Source organism: Podarcis liolepis (assembly GCF_965112155.1).
Source record: "Podarcis liolepis genome assembly, chromosome: 1".
In the NCBI taxonomy this organism is placed as follows: Eukaryota; Metazoa; Chordata; class Lepidosauria; order Squamata; family Lacertidae; genus Podarcis; species Podarcis liolepis.
In genome coordinates, this window is record NC_139554.1 from 44,395,253 (window position 1) to 44,420,415 (window position 25,163).

The 25,163-nt window shown below is 44.6% G+C and overlaps 1 protein-coding gene across 2 annotated transcripts in view; it reads right to left on the reverse strand.

Annotated features, from left to right (window-relative positions):
• SPTBN5 (spectrin beta, non-erythrocytic 5) overlaps nucleotides 1–22,948 on the reverse strand; it is a 113,931-nt gene extending 90,983 nt beyond the window's left edge. For both annotated transcript variants that reach the window (XM_083504674.1, XM_083504675.1), the window contains exons 1-11: nucleotides 22,847–22,948; nucleotides 20,571–20,687; nucleotides 19,052–19,219; nucleotides 17,525–17,641; nucleotides 16,556–16,713; nucleotides 13,256–13,484; nucleotides 9,236–9,870; nucleotides 8,405–8,543; nucleotides 7,164–7,396; nucleotides 5,730–5,883; nucleotides 3,115–3,315 (exon numbers count right to left, since the gene is read on the reverse strand). In XM_083504674.1, the coding sequence (XP_083360800.1) occupies nucleotides 3,115–3,315; nucleotides 5,730–5,883; nucleotides 7,164–7,396; nucleotides 8,405–8,543; nucleotides 9,236–9,870; nucleotides 13,256–13,484; nucleotides 16,556–16,713; nucleotides 17,525–17,641; nucleotides 19,052–19,219; nucleotides 20,571–20,681 (2,145 nt within the window). In that variant the 5' untranslated portion in view covers nucleotides 20,682–20,687; nucleotides 22,847–22,948. The remainder of the gene's footprint in view (nucleotides 1–3,114; nucleotides 3,316–5,729; nucleotides 5,884–7,163; nucleotides 7,397–8,404; nucleotides 8,544–9,235; nucleotides 9,871–13,255; nucleotides 13,485–16,555; nucleotides 16,714–17,524; nucleotides 17,642–19,051; nucleotides 19,220–20,570; nucleotides 20,688–22,846) is intronic.
• Between the last annotated feature and the right edge of the window lie 2,215 nt (nucleotides 22,949–25,163).

Here is a 25,163-nt window from a genome sequence, read left to right on the forward strand (position 1 = left end):
TAGCGTCCCTTTTAAGGTATTTTGTCCTTTCCTGCCTGCGGTTGAACCTTCACGCTTCAGCCAAGTTTGTCCCTGGTATCGATAATAACATCGCGGACGCTCTATCTCGTTTCCAGATGGAACGCTTTCGCTCATTGGCGCCGGATGCGCAGCAGCAGCCGCAACCATTCCCGGAGCACCTCTGGAATATTGGCAGCGAGAAGCAATAAAGGGAGTATTGTCTGCGCTAGCGCCTTCTACCCTGAGATCGTATAATAAGGCATGGCTAGACTTCACATCCTTCCGCATCAGAAAGGGACGGCCCAAGCCAGGCAGGCCACCGTCCAAGTCCGAAGTCATAGAGTATTTGGTCCACCTTAGAGATCTTGGCCGGGCCCCCAAAACCCTCAATATTCATTCAGCGGCTATATCCTTCTTTTCTAAAACTCTATTTTCCGTGGATCCCTGTTCGCATTTCGTGGTGCGTAAGATGCTTGAGGGCTGGCGCAGGTCCAGGCCTCACGGCAGGGACAGGAGAAGACCAATAACTTTAGATATACTCACCCAAATTCGTAGGAAGTTGAGGGCCCTGTGTTGGTCAAGATATGAGGCAAGACTATTTTCAGCAGCATTTTCTTTCGCATTCTTTGGCGCGCTACGCATAGGTGAAGTGGTATGTGAGAACCGTGCAGCCTCTAAGGGGCTACTGCTTGAGGACGTGACGGTGGGCAGCTCGCATGTTGTGTTAAAAATCCGTAGTTCAAAGACTGATCAGCTTGGCAGGGGAGCTTTGGTACGCCTCCAGGCGACTCAAAAGGCGGGCCCTTGCCCGGTAAAGGATGCTAGAAAATATCTGTGTGTGAGACCAGAATCCAGTGGCCCCTTTTTCTTGCATTCTGACGGTTCCTCCCTCTCAAAGCAGCAGTTCACGAGGGTTATGCGCAAAGCAATTGCCGCCATCGGGCTTCCCCAGGAGGAGTACGCCGCGCACTCCTTTCGCATCGGGGCGGCGACTACCGCCGCCCATATGGGCTTACCGGCTGAAAGAATCATGGACATGGGGCGCTGGAAATCCAATGCATTCCAGAGTTATATCCGTTAGCCCTTCAAATTTCCCCCAGCTTTCCCCTAGGGCACTCCTCCTGATCCGGTTCTCCAATTCTCTCTTTTCAGGTACTGGTGTGGTTCGACTGTGGATCCTCGGCCACAGCATCGTTTATTGGGCAAAGCGGCACGCTGAACGAAGGGGCTGGGTTAAAGAGCTACAGCTACCCAGCAGGGTCAAATTATCTTGGATCACTAGGCGGGGTATGCGCTGGGAAGAGTTTTTCCCAGTTGTATCCAAAAGAATCGCTGCCGAGGGCCCTCCCGATGCCTTGGTCATCCAGCTGGGCGAGAACGACTTGGCATATAGGAAAGGGGTAAACTTGATGTGGAACATTATTAATGACTTGGAACTGTTGAGGGCATCCCATGAAAGCATTACAATCATTTGGTCATCTTTGCTGGAAAGGCGATGCTGGCGGGACGCAGAGAAGCCCGTGGCGGTGAATAAGGCTAGAAAGATAGTGGAGCGCACGGTGGCGCGCAGAGTGGTTGCACTGGGAGGTCGGGTCATTCAGCACCCAGGTATACGGTTTGACAAGGAAATGCTTTATCGCTGGGATGGCGTGCATCTATCTGATGCGGGAAATGATATTTGGTTGGCGGATATCTTTCAAGGTGTGAGGGATTGGTTACAGGTCTAAGGGTATTGGCGGCGAGCCGGCTTGCGGCTCGGTGGCGGTAGGCATTGGCCGGGGTATTGTCATGCAGATGAGGTTGGGGGGGAGGAACGCCATCACCTCCCCCAATGCTTGAAGTGTAGTTCGTTAAAGGACTCCGAGGGGCGACGCCTCGTCCGAAACCTACGGAGGCTAGGGCCTAAAGCGCGCCCCCGAGCGGTAACCCCTCGGGGAGCGCCTAGGGATACGCATCTCGGGTGGCTCCCCCTGTTGGTGTTTAACCCTTCCCGGTTAGACCGGATAGTCGGTTAGGGGCCAATGCCTAAAGCCAATACCCTTCTTTCCTGTAATCAATAAAGTTGTGGCCAATTTCGCCCATTAAACCTAAATCGCTGTGTCCGTTGTCTTTATTTATTCCACCTGTGGGGGGGGAGGGAATAGCCACGCAATGCCCCTTCCGATCGTCAGGAGGAGGGGGGGTTGCGGGATCGCGACACCACCCACTCTCACCCTCGCGAGGCTGGTGCCAGCCTCGCGGGAGGCCGCCGGGATTCCCCCAGCTAACATCCCCTTGGCGCCAGCCAATCGGCTGGCGGCAGGGGCGGGCCTTAGAAAGGCCACTTAAGGTCGGGGCAGCCCTCGGCTCGCCCCTTTTCGCCCGGGAGACGACGCGGTTTCCCACCCACCCGCCCTTTAGGTTTTGCCACCGATCTTGCTATGGGCTTCGGCTGGTCGCCGCAAGGGGCCTGGTAGGAGTTTTTCCATTTGGCTAATTGGCTGGTTTTGTGAGCCACTTGGTTTTTTCGCCTACCTCGTAGCAAATCGTCACAACTCCTTTGGTTTTGGCGGTAGGCATTGGCCGGGGTATTGTCATGCAGATGAGGTTGGGGGGGAGGAACGCCATCACCTCCCCCAATGCTTGAAGGGTAGTTCGTTAAAGGACTCCGAGGGGCGACGCCTCGTCCGAAACCTACGGAGGCTAGGGCCTAAAGCGCGCCCCCGAGCGGTAACCCCTCGGGGAGCGCCTAGGGATACGCATCTCGGGTGGCTCCCCCTGTTGGTGTTTAACCCTTCCCGGTTAGACCGGATAGTCGGTTAGGGGCCAATGCCTAAAGCCAATACCCTTCTTTCCTGTAATCAATAAAGTTGTGGCCAATTTCGCCCATTAAACCTAAATCGCTGTGTCCGTTGTCTTTATTTATTCCACCTGTGGGGGGGGAGGGAATAGCCACGCAATTCCTTGTCCCCAGTGGCAATTAGACAAGTGCTTAGATGCAAGGCTGGTGCTATTGTTGTTGCTGTTTTAACATAACAAGACCTTCCAAGCTTAATGGACAGGCTAAGATCTTGTTTAGACTTCTTAATAATAATCAATTCAGTTCAATCTGAACAGAGCTGCAGACCAACGTACCTGTTTGACGAGAGAAGCGGCCTCCAAACTGGTTTTACGTCTGGCCACCTCATCTTGGAGCTGCTGCCACAATTTCTGGATATTGTCAGTCTCCTTCTGGATGCTTCTCTGATTTGAAGGGTTTTTCTGACCTAGCTCCCGGCCCTTGCATATGATCTTAGAACAAATCAATTGGTGGGAGTCACACTCAGCTTGCAAAACCTGCCAGGTGGAAGTCAGAGGGTCATAATTACTGGATGTCACCATGAAGCCAAACCCAGTCATGCTAGTTTGAATGCTGTTTTCACGTCTTTTATCCACTTTATTATTTCAGGAGTGATAACTATAAGGAATAACATATCTCACCATTCCACTTGCATGAGTCAAGTGATCTTCTCTGGTGAAATCATTTATGCAAATTGTATTATACCTACCACCAACATTGTGCAATCAAATATAGCTGAGCATCATTGTTTTCAGCCATACAATACTTTGATTGGAGGCAGCAGGAGGAATTAACTATGTCGCAATAGCTGGCTTATGACTGGGTCGTCATAACTGGCAAAGCAAGTGTCGCAGAAAATAAGAAGATAAATGATGGAGCTATGACACTAATCCCTAATGTAACATCAGCAAGTCCGCTTAACCACTTTTAGGGTGCGGCGGCCTTGCAGGGCAGCCAGTACCTGCCCCCCCCCCCCGATGCAGAGCTGGGATGCTGGGAATGCACACTCTCCCAGCTTGAAATCTGGCTCCATGCCAGCCTGCCAAATTGGCCAATGGCCGGCTGGTGCGGAGGGCAGGGCTCTTCGGAGGCAGGCCTGAGGGAAAAATCAGGCTTCCTTCAGGTCAGCGCCCAGGGGGGATTTAAACAGTTTGCACTGGCCCCCGACACCCGCTCTTTTTCATCAGTTCTGCTACCATATTGGGAAAACTCTCTGGGCTATCAGCAGCACCCCTGCCCAATCTCTGAGTGTCCTCCGGTGAGCATAGCTCCGGAAAAGGCGCCCCGTTCTTCTCCAGGGTGCTCTAGTGACATAAACCAACTTGATTTATGCACACTAGCCGCCTCTCTTGACACAGTAAAAGAAAGAGGCATTGTAGTTCTGAACTACTACAGTGGTACCTCAGGTTACATACGCTTCAGGTTACATACTCTGCTAACCCAGAAATAGTGCTTCAGGTTAAGAACTTTGCTTCAGGTTGAGAACAGAAATTGTGCTCCAGCGGCACGGCAGCAGCGGGAGGCCCCATTAGCTAAAGTGGTGCTTCAGGTTAAGAACAGGTTCAGGTTAAGTATGGACCTCCGGAACGAATTAAGTACTTAACCTAAGGTACCACTGTATTTATTTACACTATATCACACAGACAAGGAATCATGGTGCTCTCTCTCATCCAGCTCCGAGAGAGAACAGGCAAAAGTGAAAGTACATCACTTAATACATATAGATAGGACTGTATCTGGTTCTCATGCTTCCTCTCAGACAGACTGCGTGATTTCCACTAATCACAAAGTGCAGCCTTGGAGGTGTGAAATTGCTAACACAACCCACCCACCCACTCCATTAATTTTGCATTTTACTTATTGATTTGACCTTGCTATGGCTGTGGTGGTTGCTGTATTAGCAGGGCCGGGTAGGAATTTGGCTATCAGGCAAATTAGCTATGGCCTGGGTTTTTTTTAACCAATTTGCATATCACAAATGCAACAACAGGGATATACTGTTCCACATAAGCAAATTAAACAGTGTTTCTAACAAATCCAACCCTCGCAACCCTTAAGGAGGCAAACAAATAAAATAACATTTCAGAAAGAGAAAAGCAGAAAGAAAGAAACAAGTCCCTTTTAGAATTTGATTGCTTAACTCAAGGCTTCTTTGTTCTTGTCACATCAAACTAGCTAAACCAATCAGGAGGCAAATAGGGTGATACCATTGTCTGCCTAGACCTCTTGAAACAGAACAGTATAATCAGTCAATTTCACTGGCTCTGGGCTGATTATGCCTGCACATTTCAAGCAATATTGGTAAATTTGTAAGTTACTTTGACCTCATATCTCTAACAATTTTCCATTTCATCGGCAAAGAGTTTTATAATATTAAGATCTTACATATTCCTTCACCACCAGTTCCCACCCCACCCCTTTTTAGAACTGTTATAAATCTTTTGAATGTGTACTTTAGTATCTATGCTACTAGAAACAGAAACAGAAACAGAAACAGAAACAGAAACGCTAGTGTTATGTACTAAGCTTGGATCCTACAACAATAGGCAGGTAGGATCCTAGAATGCAACAACCTGATTGGCCTGCAGGAGCAAACCAATCAGACCCCAGGAGGTAGTTAATCAGCCTATTAGGCAGGTAGGATCCTAGAATGTAACAACTGATTGGCCTGCAGGAGCAGCCCAACCAGGCTCCAGGAGGGAAGCAGAATCATCCAATCAGATGGAACCCATTGTGTAAATAATGTATATAAAGCCTGAGGTCTGGGGAGCTGCAATAAAGAGCATGAAATCATTACAAGCTGCAATAAAGAGCATGAAATCACTACGTGACTCCGAGTATATTTCAGCTAGAAAATTCTGAAGGCCCTCTAAAACCTGCACAAGCAATCAATAATTTACACATCACTAACCTTATGGTTTTGAAGTGAGGCTGCAATGTGACTGAGATCACGGCCTACGTGTCCCGCCGTCACCAGCTTCAATTTGTCAGACAGCCAAAGCTCCTCTTCTTTGCACTCATGGAAAAACTCAAAAAGCTTTAAAGCACTTTCCAGCTGATATTGTCTATTCCAAAAGGGGGGAAAAGATGCATTTGGTAATGTTTATAAAGCCACATCATGTTTTTTCTAGTACTTCCAGCATACTGGAATCTGGATTAATCAGGCTTCCTTTCCCTAAACTGGACCAGCCACCAATGTAGGCCACATTTGAAATATTTATTTATACTTAAGTTGTGCCCTGGACACTTCTCTGCATTCTCTTTGGTTTCAGATAAAATCCATACAGTGGTACCTCAGGTTACATACGCTTCAGGTTACAGACTCCGCTAACCCAGAAATAGTACCTCAGGTTAAGAACTTTGCTTCAGGATGAGAACAGAAATCGTGCTTCAGCGGCGCGGCAGCAGCAGGAGGCCCCATTAGCTAAAGTGGTGCTTCAGGTTAAGAACAGTTTCAGGTTAAGAACGGACCTCCGGAATGAATTAAGTACTTAACCCGAGGTACCACTGTCCTTGGGTTTAAGGAAGTAGCTTTCAATTCTGCTTCAAAGCAACTATCTTTACCTAATGAATTTGAACAACACGAAGGAAGCAGTGAATTAATTCCTTTTTAACTTTAAGATAAGAATCCAAATCCAATCCAAACAGAAGGCAGAGAAACCCCAGTGTGTGAGCTCAGGGTTCTCAGTTGGGGAGTCTGATAGACTTACCGCTGAACATGCATGGGGTACTTTCCTTGCTAATGCTGAATGTCAGTAGGTGTGCGGGGGCCCCTTCTCACTAACACCAAGTGTTCACAGCTGTGGGAATGGGGACAGTATCCATGCTGGCACGAGAGGGGCATGACCAGCTATCCATTTCACAGTATACCCAAAGGAGTATCTCCACCCCCATCGTTCAGCCCGGATACTGAGGTCCAGCACTGAGGGCCTTCTGGCAGTTCCCTCGCTGTGAGAAGTGGGGTTGCAGGGAACCAGGCAAAGGGCCTTCTCGGTAGTGGCACCCGCCCTGTGGAACTCCCAACAGATGTCAAGGCAGTAAACAACTGTTTTACTTTTAAAAGACAACTGAAGGCGGCCCTGTTTAGGGAAGCTTTTAATGTCTGACGCTGTATTGTTTTTAATATTCTGTTGGAAGCCACCCAGAGTGGCTGGGGAAACCTAGCCAGATTAGTGGGGTATAAATAAAAAATTATTGTTGTTGTTGTTGTTATATGTTCATTGTGGGGGTTCATACAAACACCCCTGACACCCTACTATTAGGATATTTTACTCCTGGGTTTCTTAAATAAAAGAATTGGCCAGCCTCCTCAGGAAGAACTGAGTCACAAAAAGAAGAAATTTACCGTGTTTTGCAGAGATCCACAAGGTTTTGATGCAGCTGCTGGAGCATCTGATGTTTAGCTCGAAGCACATCTGGCTTGAACGATTTACCTTTGACAATCACTTCTGTTCTTTCAGTGATATGCCTGACCCTTTCCCCAAGGGAAGAGATCTGAGAGGCAACCAGTTTATGCTTCTGCAGTAAATCTACGGCTTCCAGGAGCTGTTTACCACAATCCTGGGAACTCACTAGACTCTGGAAATTAAATGAAATAGAAATGGTGTTTATCATCCTCAAGAACCTGCGCGAAGAAAATGGCTAAGTTACGGATGACTATTTGCCAGATGGTAAATTTACCATAATGTGCATGTAGCCACTTATAAAACTAATAATCCTTTCAACTTCTGGGAGGAGTTTTTACAATCAGAAGAATAAGGGAATGGTGACTTGCACTAAAGTGCAGGAGTCTACACTATTGGCAGGATATTACTGATGCCCAGTTTATCAAGTTGTTACGTTCATGCAATGGTAAATTATCACCCAATGTCAGCTAGGAATCATCAGATGGTATCCAAGGCCCACTAATCTCAAAGGAAAGAGGCAAATTTCATCCACGTACAGTACATATTACAAATGGGTATAGCGATAAAAAGCACAGTGCTTAGCTTCCAACATGTACTGCGCCTGGTTGCTAGACTGCCTAGAAGTCATGCCCTTTGACCTGAATTCTCCTAATCCCAGAAGTGTGGGACCAAATAGGTTATGATAAAGGAAGGCAGTTATATGGTCATAGGTACTCCTGGCTTTGGAAGCCATGCTAAACTTAAGCCCAAATTAAGCCTGTATGCACTGCCTCTGTACGGATTCAGTTTTATAATCTATATGTAACTGGCTTTCACTGCAAGAAACAGGCCTTTTAACCTAATGTAAAGGAAAATGAACAGATTTTTGTACATGCTGATAATCTATAGCTCTTAGCCTCAAGTCCGTATTCTATTATTCTGGCAAGTGGAATATTTTTCATTTAGTTGTCCCTGGAAAATCAAGTTTGTATTGACAATCGTATGCCTACGTCTTATTTATTTATTTCCAGTATTATTATTATTTATTGAATAAACAAAGAAGCCCGGGATATCAATGACTATGTGCCTATTTTCAGACCTGAAGACACGATGTTCTTTCACAACATGACATCAATTGCAGTCTTTAGTTGTCACTAAAACAAAGTGCTTGTTAACATGTAAAATGTATAACACGAGATACCTTCAGCCCTCTTAGTTCTTCTGTAATGGTATCGATGTCCCTCAAAAGGACCAGGCCTTCCTGCATCGCCTGCAAGGAGTGTTTTTGTCTCTGGAGCTGCGTCATAAGGTCTTGCCATTGATGCGCAATGTCATTTTGTCTGGATGGGAGGGAAAACAACAACATGGTATATCAAAAGTTTCTGAGCAGAACTATGTATTTCAAGGAAACGCAGGGAAAACAATGAAAATGTAGGCCCTTGTTAAGTTCCCTCATGATTCCCATGCGGCTAGTTCATTTAACTAAACCACTGAAAATGACTGGGGAAACAGAAAGGTCTTTCTTAGCTTGGCACTGAAATGATAGAAGTGTTGGATCTAACCGGTGCTTTTCTTCTAGAAAAAAAGGAGCCGGTGCTGTGTACCCTTGACTAAACCCAGAAAAAAGCACTGGCTTTAACCACAATTCTAAGAGGATTGTATTCTGCCAATGGAAAGACACTGCACAGAAGGCCCTTGTGTCACCCATAACATGCCTCACCCAGTGCTGAAACATGGAGAAGGGTTTTCTCCCAAGATTTTATCTGAAAAATCTTCTTATTTGAAAAAAAAGCAGAATGTTTCTCTTTAAAAAAAAAAATCAGTCCACTGTCTCTTCAAAAGCATGAATGTGAAGCATGGTGGTGAAATCCATTGCCACTGTTATCTCTATCATTGATGCCTTTCTGAAAAGGGGAGTTACATAATTCATGCTACCAACACAACTGTTTTCTCTGTGTCCTTCTAATTCTCCTTAAAGCTATTCCTGCTTCTCCCACCTCCCCAAACCACACACTGCCACTTTTCAGCTTACTTCTTTTCAATCTGGATCTTGCCATGGTAGTTCTCCTGTTTGATTTCTGAAGCCATCTTAGACAGTGCTTTGAAGCGTAGGTCTCGGGATAGCATATCTGCCTCAATGGCTTCAAGCTTTCTTGTGGCTGCCTGATGTTCCTCCACACTCTCAGGTTGCCAGTCGTTCTGCTTCTTTATTATCCCTCTCATGTCCTCCAAGTAGGCCTCACGAACAGCTGCTTTCTTCAGAAATCTCTGGACCAGTTGCTCAACTCTCTCCAGCCTCAAGAGCTCCTCCTGGATTGCTTTTCCTCTGTTGTGTTCTGCCTTCTCCAAAGCAACCCACTCCTTCTCCAAATCTCTCAGTGTCTTTCCTTCAGGAGGCAGGTAGGCACGTTGGTTGTGGGCTCGCTGTTTGGTTCTGATGTGGAAGAAATTGGCTTCAATGATTCCCTTCTCCCGGTACTTGGGAGGCTTCTCCACAACGCGGAAGGTCTTAAAGTTGCCCATGAGAAGACGCATCTCCTTGAGGGAGTTGGGAAAAAGGCGATCGTCCAGTTCCACCACTTTGAGCTTTATCCATTTTAAGAGCTCTGAGACCATTTGCTCATACTGGAACTTCAAGTCATCCGTCTCCTTTAGGAAGAACACAATCTGCAGGGGGGGGGGGAGAGAGAATAAAATACTTAATCATATAACCTAGCATAGTTTTATGACTGACTTCAGTCAATCCAGGCTTTGGCCGAGACTAGCATGAGAGATTTGTTCCTTAGCCACAGATAATAACCATATCTAAATCTGAATTTGTGTTTGGGTGGGTGGTATGAGGTTAGATCTGGTGTTAAAGGCTGCCAAGTGTGGTAATGCAGTCTTTCTCTGTATATACCCAGAAGATTATTGAGACCAGTAACTGTTAAGAGTGTGTGTGTGTGTGTGTGTGTTTGCCTGTAAGTCTGAGTGCAAGTGTAGGTGTCATGTAGAATGAGGTAGCAGCGCATTAGTGGGTGTGGAATTTGTGTGGGTGTTGAGTGAGTGGAATTCTATTTTGTGGAGTTCAATGTTTTCTGTTTTATATACTGTGTTATTATTTTTTTCAATAACCTGACAATATTTTCTAAAGAACAGAAGTATAGAAGTATATAAATATTTGAAACAAATACATCTGGAAAACAAAAGCAGTCCTAGAAGTCTCCTACTTTGCTTCAAGGCCATGGCACAACTAGGGGAGGCCTAGAAGAAGAGGAGTTTGGATTTGATATCCCGCTTTATCACTACCTGAAGGAGTCTCAAAGCAGCTAACATTCTCCTTTCCCTTCCTCCCCCACAACAAACACTCTGTGAGGTGAGAGGGGCTGAGAGACTTCAGAGAAGTGTGACTGGCCCAAGGTCACCCAGCAGCTGCATGTGGAGGAGCGGAGACGCGAACCCGGTTCACCAGATTATGAGTCTACCACTCTTAACCACTACACCACACTGTCCTACTCTTTCATCACTACCACAGCCCTTCCTGGGGCCCAGATCTCCTTTCCTCAAACTGCTGGGGGATCGTTCCCACAAACTGCTGCTAGGATCAGGCCCCTCTTGAAGCCTAGAATTGAAGACCCGCTGCCAACTGGGACCCTACTTAGGATCTTCCAGCACCCACTCTCCGTCTTTTCTGGATCCACTCAGCCCCTCCACAACACTTCCATGGGACTCACGATACGTTTTAATACCAGAGAAAGAGGCAAGTACTTGACTAAATAGTGCTGCTGGGATTTTAAGGTACAGGGTTCAACGTTATCACCACATGTTTTACCATAAATAACCAAACTCTGATAATCACCCTCTGCAATTCAACTGCTGAACCTTGTTGTTACTACGACTACTACTGTTTAAACAAAGATCTGGAAATACACTCCCTCCACCAGTCTGCAATTTTCTGTTTTTGACTGTTGGTTAGGAATCCACAACCTTACTGAAGACTCCTGGATTCATTCATTTCAATTTAAACACAGGACCCAGCTACCCTGGCAAAGAAAAAAAATGATTTATATGCGTTGTTTGTGCATTCTAACACTGCGACACCAGACGGCGCTGTGGAGTTCTGTTTTTGCTAACCTGATTTCTCATACAAAGTTTGTAACGCGTTTAATTGCAGCACTTCTTTGATGTGAGTGGATCCAGTTTTACAGTAGAGCATTTGTTGCCAAAACTCTCTGATAGTGGCCTGCAAGTAGTTGCTTCCCATAACTAATATCAGAAGCACCCATCAGAATATGATGAGAGGGGACTCTGTAACATGGTACCATCCGGCACAGGGTTCGGCATTACCAGAGAAAGTCTTGATTCTGTTAGTCAATTTGAACTATCAGCATTAAGCATAAAATACCTGCACCTTCCTTGTGTGGAATGATTGACAGTCATGTTCATTCAGCACCGGACACAAACCCTATGGAAGCATCGCCAGAGTGCAAAAAGTAACCATCTTTCTCACATTGCCCTCCCCTTTCATTTGCTATTTTCGGTTTCGACTTCTTAATCCTAGCTTCTAAAGAGCTCAAAGCGAAATCCCCCAAACTACAGCAAACTACAACAGACAGCGCAGGACAACACTCCATGTCACTCTTGAGGAGGCCTCGGCCGGCCCCCAGTTGTTTCCTTCCTTGAGGAAGGTGCTGAAACCAAACAAAAACCAATGAGCTGGAAGTGCTAATCTGCTTGCATCCATTTCAGAGCACACAAATAACAAAGCAAGCCCAGCTATGGGCAGGAGAAGGAGCAAAACAGCAGCACCAACCTTGAGTGCAGGAAAAGCTGCCTGGGGCATTAGGGCTCCGTTCTGTATGTTCTGCCATCGCACCCAGTTCTCGCTGAAGGATCCTAACAAATGCATGGTCACTGGAGAGGGGTGGGGGAAGGGAGATTTACCTCACCGCATGGATTCCCTCTGCACTCCCTGGTCACCCACTAGTCTTAGCGCATACTGAGGCTGCTTTGACACAAGGGAGGCTTCCCTGCCACAATCCTATTAGGGAACTCAGAGCTGCCTTATTGAGGGTGACTGAGGTCAGCGAGAGATTATCATGTCTCCCTGTGTTTGTTTAGGAAGGGAGGGAGGAGAAGAAGAAGAAGGAGAAGGGCTCTGCATGAAAGAACCCCGAGAGAGAGAATCCGAGTGGGAAGGAAAACCATTAAAGCGAGAAGCACACATAGAGCAGAACTCTGACACGGCCACTGTAAGAGGCAGTATGCTTCTGAATTACAGTTGCATTCAGGTCTTGCTAGAAGTCTTACAATAGGCACCTGATTGGCCACTGTGAGAACAGGAGGCCGGAGAGCATGGGCAAGTGGTCCAATCCAGCAGAGCTAGTCTTAGGTTCTTCTAAAACTTGCAATGGGAATATCATTGAAGCATAGAATTGTAGAGTTGGAAATGACCCAAGGGTCCAACCACCTGTGGTGCAGCAATATATGAGAATAAATAGAGGAGCATGTGTACTGTGTGTGTGTTTCTGTCCCTTTCCACAGTCACTATATCTGTGAAAGCCTTCAGGTCTGTGCAATACCCAAGCTAGGTTTGGCTCGACAGAATGGTACAAAACAATTACAAAACTTTGGTATCAGTTTGAAGGAGATCCCAGATTTTGGGGTTCCTCTTTAATAAAGCTTCTGGCTGGCTGGCTCCTTTGGCACTGGCAAAGATCTACCTAGTTCTTCAGCCAGAACTTATCCTATTGGACTTGCCTGCTTGTTCATGGTGCCCTTGAATTTTTTTTTATATGAAGGTGAGCCCAAAACCTGCTGAGATTTGCCCCACACAAAGGAAACAAACTGCAACGAATTTTCCTACTGCATAAGCATTTGCCTTTTGATCTTGGGGGGCTTTCCTTAAGCTGAATGTAGAGGAATATATTGACTTTTATTCTTCTTGTGAAAAGCCCTTGGCATTATCCACAGATTACATACATTAGAACTGATCCACCATCTGATTTTTCCTGTGGAGAGAATTTACTTGAGAGGCAGGGTATGCTAATTTATGTGATTGCAGTGCACTGACTTTGGCGAGCCTCTTCTGGACAGTCTGGTCCTGCTTCAGCCTGGAAAAGTAATGGTAGTAGAATGACACATAAGTCATGATGGATCTCTCATCTGGAAATGGCACGGCCACATCCTCAGCATCCAGCAGCTTTGTGATTCCCAGCTGCTTCTCTGCCACAGTGAAGGCATTATTTAGGTTAATGATGGGCTGGTCATGCCTCAGGGAGCTGTACTGGATGAGATCAGGCCTGTGGAGATGAAAGAAGGGTTGATGGGGAAACATACAAGGAAGGTTATGTTTCGAAAATGAAATGAGGTGCACACCAAGACTTGCATGGAAAGTCAGGCGTGCCTGAGAAATACTACCTAAAGTGCATTTCAATCTTCCATTCACTACCCTTTATTTATTTATTCAAGCAATCCTTTTGCTTCACTTTTCAATCAAAAAGGCTTACATCAGATCAAATGAAAACAAGGCAGCCCTGGTCCATGGGTTTGCAATCTGAAAGACATGGCACATAAGGAAAACGGAATGGGTGGAAAAGGGAAAACAAGCAGATTCGGGCATCTGTTCTCAGATGGCCATCTGAAATGGAAGCGGTTCAGAAAGAGGAAGACTCCATTGAAGCTGGTCTCTCAGCAGAGCCCAAAGAATGGTGTTGCTTGGCCATTTCTAATCTCTCCCTCTGGTTGAGCTGATGGAATTTCCAGTACGCATCGTTAAATGAGGCAAGTGAGGTTGGGAGGAGCATAGAGCAGCCACAACCGGATTTAGAAGACTTGAGTTCAATCTCCAGTTAGCTAGGAAGCTCCTGGTGTGTCTTGGGTCAGACCACATTGTTGGGGGTGCTGCTGGGGCGAGACTACGGCAAGCAGGTCTAGGGGCCAGCTCCTCCCAGTAGGTGAGCATACAATGACACCATTTCAATGACAGTCATCACAACATCCTTCCTGTAAAAAATGACTTTATTCTTTAACACAGGGAGCTGTTGTGGAGCAGAGCTCCAGACAATCTCTTTCACCACCTTCATTGCTCTGGACAACTGTAGCTGATCAGGAAATCTGATCAGGCATTAGCAAGGGAATAAATGGGCCCCTTTTCTTTTGAAAGCATAAGGGTTCCATCTGTTCCCTTCTTGCTGCCTGGGAAGTGGTGGCAAGAGAGAGGAAGCACAAAGGACACCATGGGAGGTGGAAGAGAAACTGAAATCTGAACTTTAGAAACAATCCCTATTGCCCAGTTCAAGCCCCTTGTTGCATCATGGAAGGTGGGTTTTGGTGTCACGGCATGAACTTGGCTTCTGATGTTAAGGGCTAGGTGAGAGAGAAACCTATTTTTGGGAGCTCAGAAGTCCTGCACCAAAGGTTGTGGAAATTCCCAATTCTTTATCCCAACCCATCCCAATCCTTGTGGAATCCAATTTACATTTTTTGAAAAGCACCCTTTTATCTCTAGTAACCTTTCTGAGCTCATTAATAAATAATTTCCATTTGTCTAACATGATATTGTCCGCAAAAAAATTATTCGGCATGTCAGATTTGATCACCTTCTCCATTAAAGAATTACGGGAAAGTCTGAGCTACTGCTGCAGGATCTCCTAGTTCTCCTTTACAATTATGAGAAGGTTTGGATAGAAGTGAAAAAGGATTTAGAAACTTGGACAAACTTGAAGCTTTCCTTGTTGGGTCGAATTGCGGTTATAAAGATGAATGTATTGCCAAGAATGTTATTTTTGTTTCAGACATTGCAAATTATTGACAAGATGGATTGTTTCAAGAAGTGGCAGAAAGACATATCAAAATTTGTCTGGCAGGGCAAAAAGCCCAGAATAAAATTAAAGATTTTAACTGATGCAAAGGAAAGGGGGGGATTTGCCCTGCCAGACTTTAAACTTTATTATGAAGTGGCAGCATTCTGCTGGCTGAAAGACTGGCTACTTCTTGAGAATACAGACATTTTGGATTTAGAAGGTTTCAATAATACCTTTGGGTGGCATGCATATTTGTGGTATGACAAGGTTAAAGCTCATAAAAGTTTTAAAAACCATATTGTCAGGAAAGCACTATTTAATGTCTGGACTAGATATAAAGACCTGCTGGAAAACAAAACTCCAAGGTGGTTGTCGCCAATAGAAGCAAAAGCTGCTAAGAAGCTTAATATGGAGTCTAAATGGCCGAAATATTGGGAGATTCTTGAAAATGAAGGGGACAGACCGAAACTGCAGAGTTTTGAGAAATTAAAAGAGAGAGTGAGAGACTGGTTTAACTATTGCCAAATAATGGAGCTTTTTAAGATGGACAGGAAAATTGGCTTCCAGGTGGAAAAATCAAAATTGGAGAGTGAGTTGTTAGAATCCAGCACTAAAAATTTGTCAAAAATGTATAACTTGCTGCTGAAATGGAATACACAGGATGAAACGGTCAAATCAGCAATGATCAAGTGGGCTCAGGACATTGGGCATAATATTATGTTCGCTGACTGGGAAAGGTTGTGGACCACCGGGATGAAATTTACGGCATGTAATGCCTTAAGAGAAAATGTTATGAAAATGATTTACAGGTGGTACATGACTCCAGTCAAGCTTGCAAAAATCTATCATTTGCCGGATAATAAGTGTTGGAAATGTAAAGAAAAGGAAGGTACTTTTTTTCACCTTTGGTGGACATGCCCAAAGATTAAGGCTTTCTGGGAAATGATATATAATGAACTGAAAAAGGTATTTAAATATACTTTCTCGAAAAAACCAGAGGCCTTTCTCTTGGGTATTGTCGATCAAGGGGTGTTAAATAAGGATAAAAATTTTTTTATGTATGCTACAACAGCAGCAAGAATACTCATCGCAAAGTACTGGAAGACACAAGATCTACCCACCTTGGAAGAATGGCAGATGAAGGTGATTGACTACATGGGTTTGGCAGAAATGACGAGCAGAATCCGAAACCAGGGAAGAGAAACAGCGGAAGAAGATTGGAAAAAATTTAAGGACTATTTAAAGAAGCACTGTAAAATTAATGAGTGTTAAAATGATGTTGGATTAGAAAATAAGCAGTTACCAGCGGTAACGGATAAGATAATGAGCAAGATTAAATTTAAAGTTAAAATAAGGGAAGAATTTGCTGAATAAACAATTAAAAATTGGAATACAGAAAGGGGAGGTATGAGGGAGTCGGGGAAGTAAATTATATGAAAATAAGATTTTGAAATTGTACTTGTTCTTTGTTGGTTTGTGTTTATTGTATTGTTTTGTTTTGTTTTTGTTGTTATAAAAAATATGGAAACTTTAATAAAAATTTATAAAAAAAAAAAGTTCTCCTTTACCTGTGAGCATGAATGAGTGCATTGAAGGCTAACCCGTCACTCCAGCTTTTGGAGAAGTCTTTCACATTGACATTGGGGTAGCTGGCAGTCTTATACTGGCACCAGACCAGCAGGGCATCATTGGCAGAAAGGACATTGGCTTTAGCTCCAAACTCTTCCTAGAAACACACCAAGGAGAAAACCTCAAAGGACAATTGCATATATAACTGAAAATCTGCCATGCAACAACATATCCAGATTTGAAAACTTCTCACAGGTTTGCTGTAGGATGAAACCCGTTTTTTTTACACAAACTGAAATGTAAGGATTTATAATTATAAATTTAGTGAGGCAATTTCTTTCTACAGTTTATTAACCACTTATTATTAGATGCATGTTACAGTTGGTGGTGGGAGTTACTGTGCTAGTTAAAGTTAAATTACCCTCAAGTAAAGAGGCTCTAGGGATGCGGGTGGCGCTGTGGGTTAAACCACAGAGCCTAGGACTTGCTGATCAGAAGGTCGGCGGTTCGAATCCCCGCAACGGGGTAAGCTCCCGTTGCTCGGTCCCAGCTCCTGCCAACCTAGCAGTTCAAAAGCATGTCAAAATGCAAGTAGATAAATAGGTACCGCGGGAAGGTAAACAGCATTTCCGTGTGCTGCTCTGGTTCGCCAGAAGCGGCTTAGTCATGCTGGCCACATGACCCGGAAGCTGTACGCCGGCTACCTCAGCCAATAAAGCGAGATGAGCGCCGTAACCCCAGAGTCGGTCACAACTGGACCTAATGGTCAGGGGTCCCTTTACCTCTTTAAAGAGGCTCTCTCTCTGCCACTTCCCCTATTCACATGTAAACACTTGAATCCTTTACTTAGACTAGACTTTCAATCTAGAAACCCTGTTTGCTGGGGATCAAGGACATTTTGGAACAACAGAAGAGCTGATCATTCTCACAAAGCAAAGAGCACAAAGGCTATTAAAGAACAGTTTTACCTTATCAAGTCTGATGGATGCAATTTGAAATCTGAGGATAATTATCCACATTAAACCCAGAATGAGAGTTCGGTCCCCATCTACAATGTTCTCAGGTCCAATTACTTTCACCTGTACCTGTCAAATGCACAAATGTAGCTTTTCAGCAATTATTACCATTGTCAGTTTGTTTCTATAAACCCCATGAGGTTCCAGGGAAGGTTACAACAATGTAAAAACACAACTTTCTACAACTTGAGGCTTTAAACTTGTTTTAACTAGTTTCAATGTTGTATTTTTACATTGTTGTAGCCTGCCCTGGAAACTCATGGGGAACTTTTTAAAGAATGAACAGATGGAGGGATGGATGGATAAAGCAGAAGTGGTCAGCCTATGGCCCTTCAGATGTTGTTCAACTGCAACTCCCATCAGTTCCAGTCAACTTTGCCAATCTGCGGTTGAAGGATGGATGGTGGCTAACAAATTGAGGTTGAATCCTGACAAGACAGAAGTACTGTTTTGAGGGGACAGGAGACAGGCAGGTGTGGAGGACTCCCTGGTCCTGAATGGGGTAACTGTGCCCCTGAAGGACCAGGTGAGCAGCCTGGGAGTCATTTTGGACTCACAGCTGTACATGAAGGTGCAGGTCAATTCTGTGTCCGGGGCAGCTGTCTACCAGCTCCATCTGGTATGCAGGCTGAGACCCTTCCTTCCCGCAGACTGTCAGAGTGGTGCATGCTCTAGTTATCGCCCGCTTGGACTACTGCAATGTGCTCTACGTGGGGCTACCTTTGAGGGTGACTCGGAAACTACAACTAATCCAGAATGTGGCAGCTAGACTGGTGACCGGGAGTGGCCGCCAAGACGATATAACACCGGTCCTAAAGGAAATTCACTGGCTCCCAGTACATTTCCAAGCACAATTCAAAGTGTTGGTGCTGACCTTTAAAGCCCTAAACGACCTCGACCCAGGATACCTAAAGGAGCATCTCCACCCTCATCATTCAGCCTGGACACTGAGGTCCAGCGCCGAGGGCCTTCTGGTCGTTCCCTCACTGCGAGAAGCGAAGTTACAGGGAACTCGGCAGAGGGCCTTCTTGGCAGTGGCGTTCTCCCTGTGGAATGTCCTCCCACCAGATGTCAGCGAGATAAATAAAGAATTATACATCTTTTAGAAGACATCTGAAGGCAGCCCTGTATCAGGAGGTTTTTTAATGCTTGATGTTTTATGTTTTTAGATATGCTATAAGCTGCCAAGAGTGGCTGAGGAAAAGCACCTGATTCACACAGAACACACGCAATTATCAAAATATATCAATTATCTCCAACATTAAAAAAAGAAATAGGAGGAAGACTTTAACCTTTCTATGGAACTATGGTTTTAAACTGTTCCATTACTGTTAATTAACATTACTCTTAAAGAGAATTTCTTTAAATTTGTGTACCAATGACACCTGATGGACTATAGATTAAACATAAATTTATAAATATGCAACCTCACACTGTCCTGCAACTTGACAAGTCTGCATTGTACCTTTACGTTCTCACCTTGGTTTTGAGGAATTGGATAGCTTTGCTGTTGTTCTCCAGAAAATGAACCCTCATTTTACCCTTGTTTGGTCTGGGCAGTTGCTCAGCAGACAGCAGCTCTAACAGCTGCAGGAGATAAATGCCATCTTTCAGTTCAGTATAGAGATCATGAATCCTAATGTCCACCTGCAAAATGAAGCATCAAAGAATTCAGCCAAAATTTCACAGCCAATGACATGGACAGATGTCACACAAGGATAGATAATGGCAAGCAAGTGCTGTAATTGCTGTTTGACTGGCATGAAGAGAAGAGAAGAGAAGAGAAGAGAAGAGAAGAGAAGAGAAGAGAAGAGAAGAGAAGAGAAGAGAGAAATTATTTGCTTCTGAGCCAATTGAATTCACATCATTTAATATTCTGAACAGGACTTCACATGGAAAGAAACTATGGGTAGGTCTGAACAACTTCTCTATACTCCTTTACCTACAGTGTCCTTCATGGAGTCTTGACAAATATCCCCTATTCTAGTCAGCTAAAAGGGTGACTGGAATATTTGCAGCCTTCAATCCATTGGCTGATACGATGCTAGAATCTTAGTTTAAAACACATTTATAGCAACAGTTTGGAGCTTCTGATTGCAACTTTAAAAGGTCAATCTTTGTTCCAGAATCTGCAACAAAAAGCAGTAGCTCTGGTTGCCGATTCACTACCAGGCTAAGTTCAAGCAGTTAGCACATGTATGCAAAACCTTGATACCAGGCTTGGTACCTGGATATCTGATCTCGCCCCTTATAATTCCCAACCAGTCACTGTGCTTTTACTGGAGAGGGCCTCCTGCAGATACCATTGTCACTGCAGTCTTTATCTGTACTGGATTTGAATTGGGGTTTTTTAATACATGGAATTGCTTTTACTGCTTTCATTATTGGTGCGGTCACTGTTAATCACTTTGAGATGTTTCTGAGGGAGCAATTAATAAATGGAATTACTGTAAATGAATGAATGATTAAAATGTCTTGGTCCAGCTCTGACAGCTGAAATACCTTCTGGGTTGATGTTGAAACATTAACTGCCTAGTCATAAATATTATATTAGCTTGTAATTGGTGTAAACTAAAGCATTAAGGATGACACAGACATCTTGAGAAGTACAACCTGATGACTCACAGCTGAATGGGTAAAAGGCCTTGACTGAAACCCTACAGAGTTTGAGAAGCTGTGGAAATTCTATCTGTACCAGGAAATTGCAGTTGTCAAGTCACTGAAATGTTTAAGTAATAGCAAATTGTGCTAAGGCACAATGGTTCCAGGTGCTGCACTAATGCTTTGCCCAGGCTGGTGTTTGTTTTGCAGCCATCTTGAATGTGGTAACTTTAGATGTCAATGGAAGTTCAAAATGCATTGTTTACACTGCTTCAGCTCGCAATTAATGATATTGTATGGATAAAGTTTGTCAGGGGCTTTCCATGAGATGTTTGTCACTCCACCAAGGAAGTCTTTAAGCTGATCACATCTGAAGGAGCTTGAGGAAAGTACCTACACCATGTTTGTAGAACACATTGTTGATCCAGTTGGTGAACGTCTTCTTCTGCATGGTCATACGCTGCTCCTGCAGCTTTTTGAACTGTCCTTGTACATATTCTTCCTCCATGGTGCCCTAAACACAGAAACATTCCAGCATGACTCCTCCAAAAATAACCATGCATCACCCACCCCAGCTTGCTGCCAATTCTCTTGCATTCTTGAGCTTTCTTGTTCTCCTTGAAGCCAAGGAATGTGCACCAGATTATGCATTCAACAGAAAACTACCAGCCAAATCTGAGAGCCCACGTTCTTCCGTTTCACTTCCTCTCTGGTCAGAGCCAATTTCACACCTCCTGCAATGCATTTCTTGCCAAAAGGAAGTGGGTGCAGCTACCCATCAACTAATAAGCTGAGAACAACCAAGGAAGATCTCTATTAAGCTGAATACATTTTGGAAAGGTATCAGATTAAAGTGTTAACAAAACTGTAACGAGAAAAACCTAAATACTAGTTTTGGCTTTTCAACATTGAAATAAAAGGAATAGTGGGGGTGGGCATGCCTTTCTTCTATTCTCTTTCCTGGTTTTATTGAAAGACAAAGAACTTCAGATTGTACCCAAAGAATGCAGTGTTAGCAATTTTGGGGAGTGGCCAATCTCAGTGGTAGTGTGCTTTGCACGCAGAAAGTTCCAGTTTCAATCCCTGACGTCTCCTGGTAGGAATGAGAAAGACTACTTACCTGAAACCCTGAGGAGATGCTGCCAGCCAGTCTAGACCAGAGGTTTCCAAGCTCCCCCTGCCCCCATGGACCACTTGAATATTTCTGAGGGTCTTGGTTGAACACTTAATGGTTTGCCTGCTTGTTGTATGTAACAGGCCGTACTAGAAGCTGCATGGTTTATAATTTTATTTTTGCAGACACGCCAGGGACCACCTGAATGTGGTTCACAAACCATACTTTGGGAACCCTTGAAATAGACAATACTGAGCTAGATGGACCAAATGTCTGGCTCAGTATAAGCTTCCTGCTACTAACAAAGAGATCTTGGAAGCAGTTCCAGAGATTGAGTTGAGGGCAAGGGCTCCCCAAACAAGTAGCTGCCTCCTGTTGATGGGCCCCTACTTGAGGAGAGGTATCTTTTGCATACGCAAGAGTGTTGGACTCCTTGGTAAACCTCATATATTAACTCAGTTTGCTCTTAATGGCAGCCTGCTTTTCTGGTCCCACTTGCACTAGTTTCTAAGTAATTGTGCTTTCTGAAGAAAGACACCAGCATTCTGCCTGGCTAATTTGTACACCAAGGAGAGGCTTTGTGTTTTAAAGCCCTTTCCCTTGCTTCCCCCCATTTGTAATATGAACTCGGTTAGGTTAGTTACTATTTGCTATATAAAAAATAATTTATTTGATGATTAGCTTCATCAAAGCTTCAGAAAAATTAGCTGTGTGATGGCATCATTTCTTACTTAACAAATCCAACACACAGGACACAATTGGTTCACCCAAAAATGTACTTGGGCTCCCCACAACCAACTTTTATGGCGCAGTGACTGAATAGTGGTGCTTGAAAGATCTTTGTGGTCAGATCTGGTCTTAGGGGATGTGGTGGATGACCCACAACCAAAGCCTCCTCAGACCTGATTCACTGTTTATGAAGTATGCTCAAATATTGTTTAAATGATCATGGTCACTATTTGCTGGCAAAATATATCCCAGCGACATGTACTTCTGGAAAGACAAAAAGCTGGGACCCTACTTTTCAGTTCATACACAGGACTCCACAACAAGTTCAAGGGTCCTCCTGCACAATGGGAGAATTAACTGTTTTCAAAAAGCTAGAGAAATCTAATTTTCTGAAGCAGCCCTTTCACCCTTCAAGGCAACTGCCAGAAGGAGGGATTTTTGCCCAAAATTCACCAGCTCCCGCACATTTTGGGAAGTCCCCAGTACTTTTTTTCTTCCTGAAGAAGATACATTATCCTTCTTGCCTTTCTCTTGCTTAATCTCTGGTCCCAGCAAAATGACTGGATCATTTGTCAACCAAAATCAGATTAAAATGATTATGCTTTCTGTTTAGTTGTCATTTCTTCACTTACTTTTTTTTTTTTGCACATGCAGTACCATACAATAGGACTGTCAGTTCTTTTTAGAACATCTCGCCTGTCACTTGTAAGAACGTACCTTCTGGCAAGGATAACATTTGTCTTCAAGCAATTCTGAGATGACTCAAATGCCTATACCCTCATTTGCCCCATCCACAGAAAGCCAAGGAATTCCTCGAAGCCTAAACTTACCCAGCCTTGTAAAGATGTCCCTTTGAAAGCCAGCAAGACACCATTCAATAGAATAAACACTTTTACTCCAGAACTGCTGGTTTATTCTGGCATACAAAGTGACCTTTGAATACTGTGACAGTGAGAAGGTATTTATAATCTATATGAAAACTCTACACCTGGCTGGAGAGGGAAAAGGTCATTAGAATATTGGGGGTAAAGGTTCTCAGCAGAATGGTTATGATCTGTCTGCAGCAGTTCAGATGCTGACATAATGTCCTAGAACAGGAAGTTGGGCTCCAATGCTGGCAGGTGCTCATGATAAAGAAAATATGTACCTCCCACGCTAAGTTGGAGTAGATGATTCCAGTCACTACCTGGCCCATAGTACAAGGCTGTAAATGACAAAGGTAATTCCATAAAGGTAATTCTATAAAGTATAAAAATAAATACCAAGTGTTGGAATTAGAAAGCCTTCATTTCATAAATTAATTTACAATATTGGGCCATTGGCTGCAGCTAGCCTGCCAAAAGTTTATTCCATGTAATACGACCCTTTGGGCTGATGTGAATAAAATAAGACACACACACACACACACACACACACTGCTTTTTCCCTGACTCAAGGCAGCTTACAGATAAATATAAGAATTGTTTTTCTATATAAAAACACAGAAAAATCAATCATATAAAAAGAACCAAAGAAATCTGAGCATTCCTTCAGGTTCATCAAACTTTGTGCTAAGGCAGCTGATTTTCAGTAGTTAATGGAGCACAGCAGGACCTGAGAGTAAGGATCAAAAGAAAACAAGCTACCCAAATAATCCTGGGGACCCCTAATTTTCACTACTTGTGCAACAGGCTTGCATTCTTCAAATAATGGCTGCCCTTCCAGTTTCCAATAAGTGGAGTGATGTTCTGCTCTTTTGTACCTGAACTATGTTAGGAAATCTGTTTACAGTTCCATAATTAAAGCAATAATTTTGACTCAGTACTTCAGGCAAAGGGACGTGGGTGGCGCTGTGGGTTAAACCACAGAGCCTAGGACTTGCCGATCAGAAGGTTGGCAGTTCAAATCCCTGTGACACAGTGAGCTCCCGTTGCTCGGTCCCTGCTCCTGCCAACATAGCAGTTCGAAAGCACATCAAAGTGCAAGTAGATAAATAGGTACCGCTCCGGCGGGAAGGTAAACTGTGTTTCCGTGCACTGCTCTGGTTCGCCAGAAGCGGCTTAGTCATGCTGGCCACATGACCCGGAAGCTGTCTGCGGACAAATGCTGGCTCCCTCGGCCAATAAAGTGAGATGAGTGCCGCAACCCCAGAGTCAGTCACAACTGGACCTAAGGGTCAGGGGTCCCTTTACCTTTACTTCAGGCAAAAGCCTCAAGATTTGACACGTTTATTGCCTCCTGTGAAACACCAGTTGGTAACCTTGCATTGTGAATCAGGCAGCCATGTGTTATAATTTCCATAATACATCTGATTTAATCATTTTCTAAATAGCTTGTTCACATAACTGATTGTCTCATTAGCTCCTTTCTGCTCCTATAAGCCAGAGAGTATACTTCTCCACCCCCACAAAGATTGTACAATAAGTGAATGGCAGTGGACCTCACTGGAAAGAGATAGTATTTCACTTTCCTTTCTGGTTTCTTCTTGCATGCAGCCACAAGCAAAATGTGATGATGCTAGCAAGGGCGTAGCAAGGGGGGTGGTGCAGTAGGTGTGGCTCGCCCTGGGTGTCCCCACTGAGAGGGGTGACAAAATGGCAGGCAGCATTCACTCAGGTGCCCACAGGCTCCACACTGTCCACCTGCTGCCTCCCCCCCAGCTGTAGGGCGGCTGAGGCCTTACAGCATGCCCCGTCCCTGTGAGTGCCATGCGCCCTGCCCTGCCCCATGGGCAGTTCGCCCTGCCCCTGGGCGCACCGCCCTAGGGGCCCAAGAGGCTTCCTTCACCACTGGATGCTAGGAATAAGTGAGCTTTCCTTTTGAGGCATAGCTTTGCAAACTGTATGCTAAATTCTAGGCAACCCTCTGGTTCCTCAATGAGAAGTAACTATCATGGGCTGGTTGAGCTGGGACAGTGAAGATGGGTGGTTTCCTGAGGGCTCCAGAAGGATGGGGAGTCACTGCAAAAGGGTTCTTGTCCTGCTGTTCTCACTCAAGGGCAAGCAGCCTGAGCACGAAATGCTGGCCAACGGAAATGGAGCATGAGATGGCAGTTGCCAGTGGAGGAGGAGTCTAGCATTTTGAATTTATGGTGCCCTTCAGGGCCACCTTGAGTGTGAGGTTGATGTTTGTGGCTGCTACCAATCCGAACACAGTTGTGCAGTACCA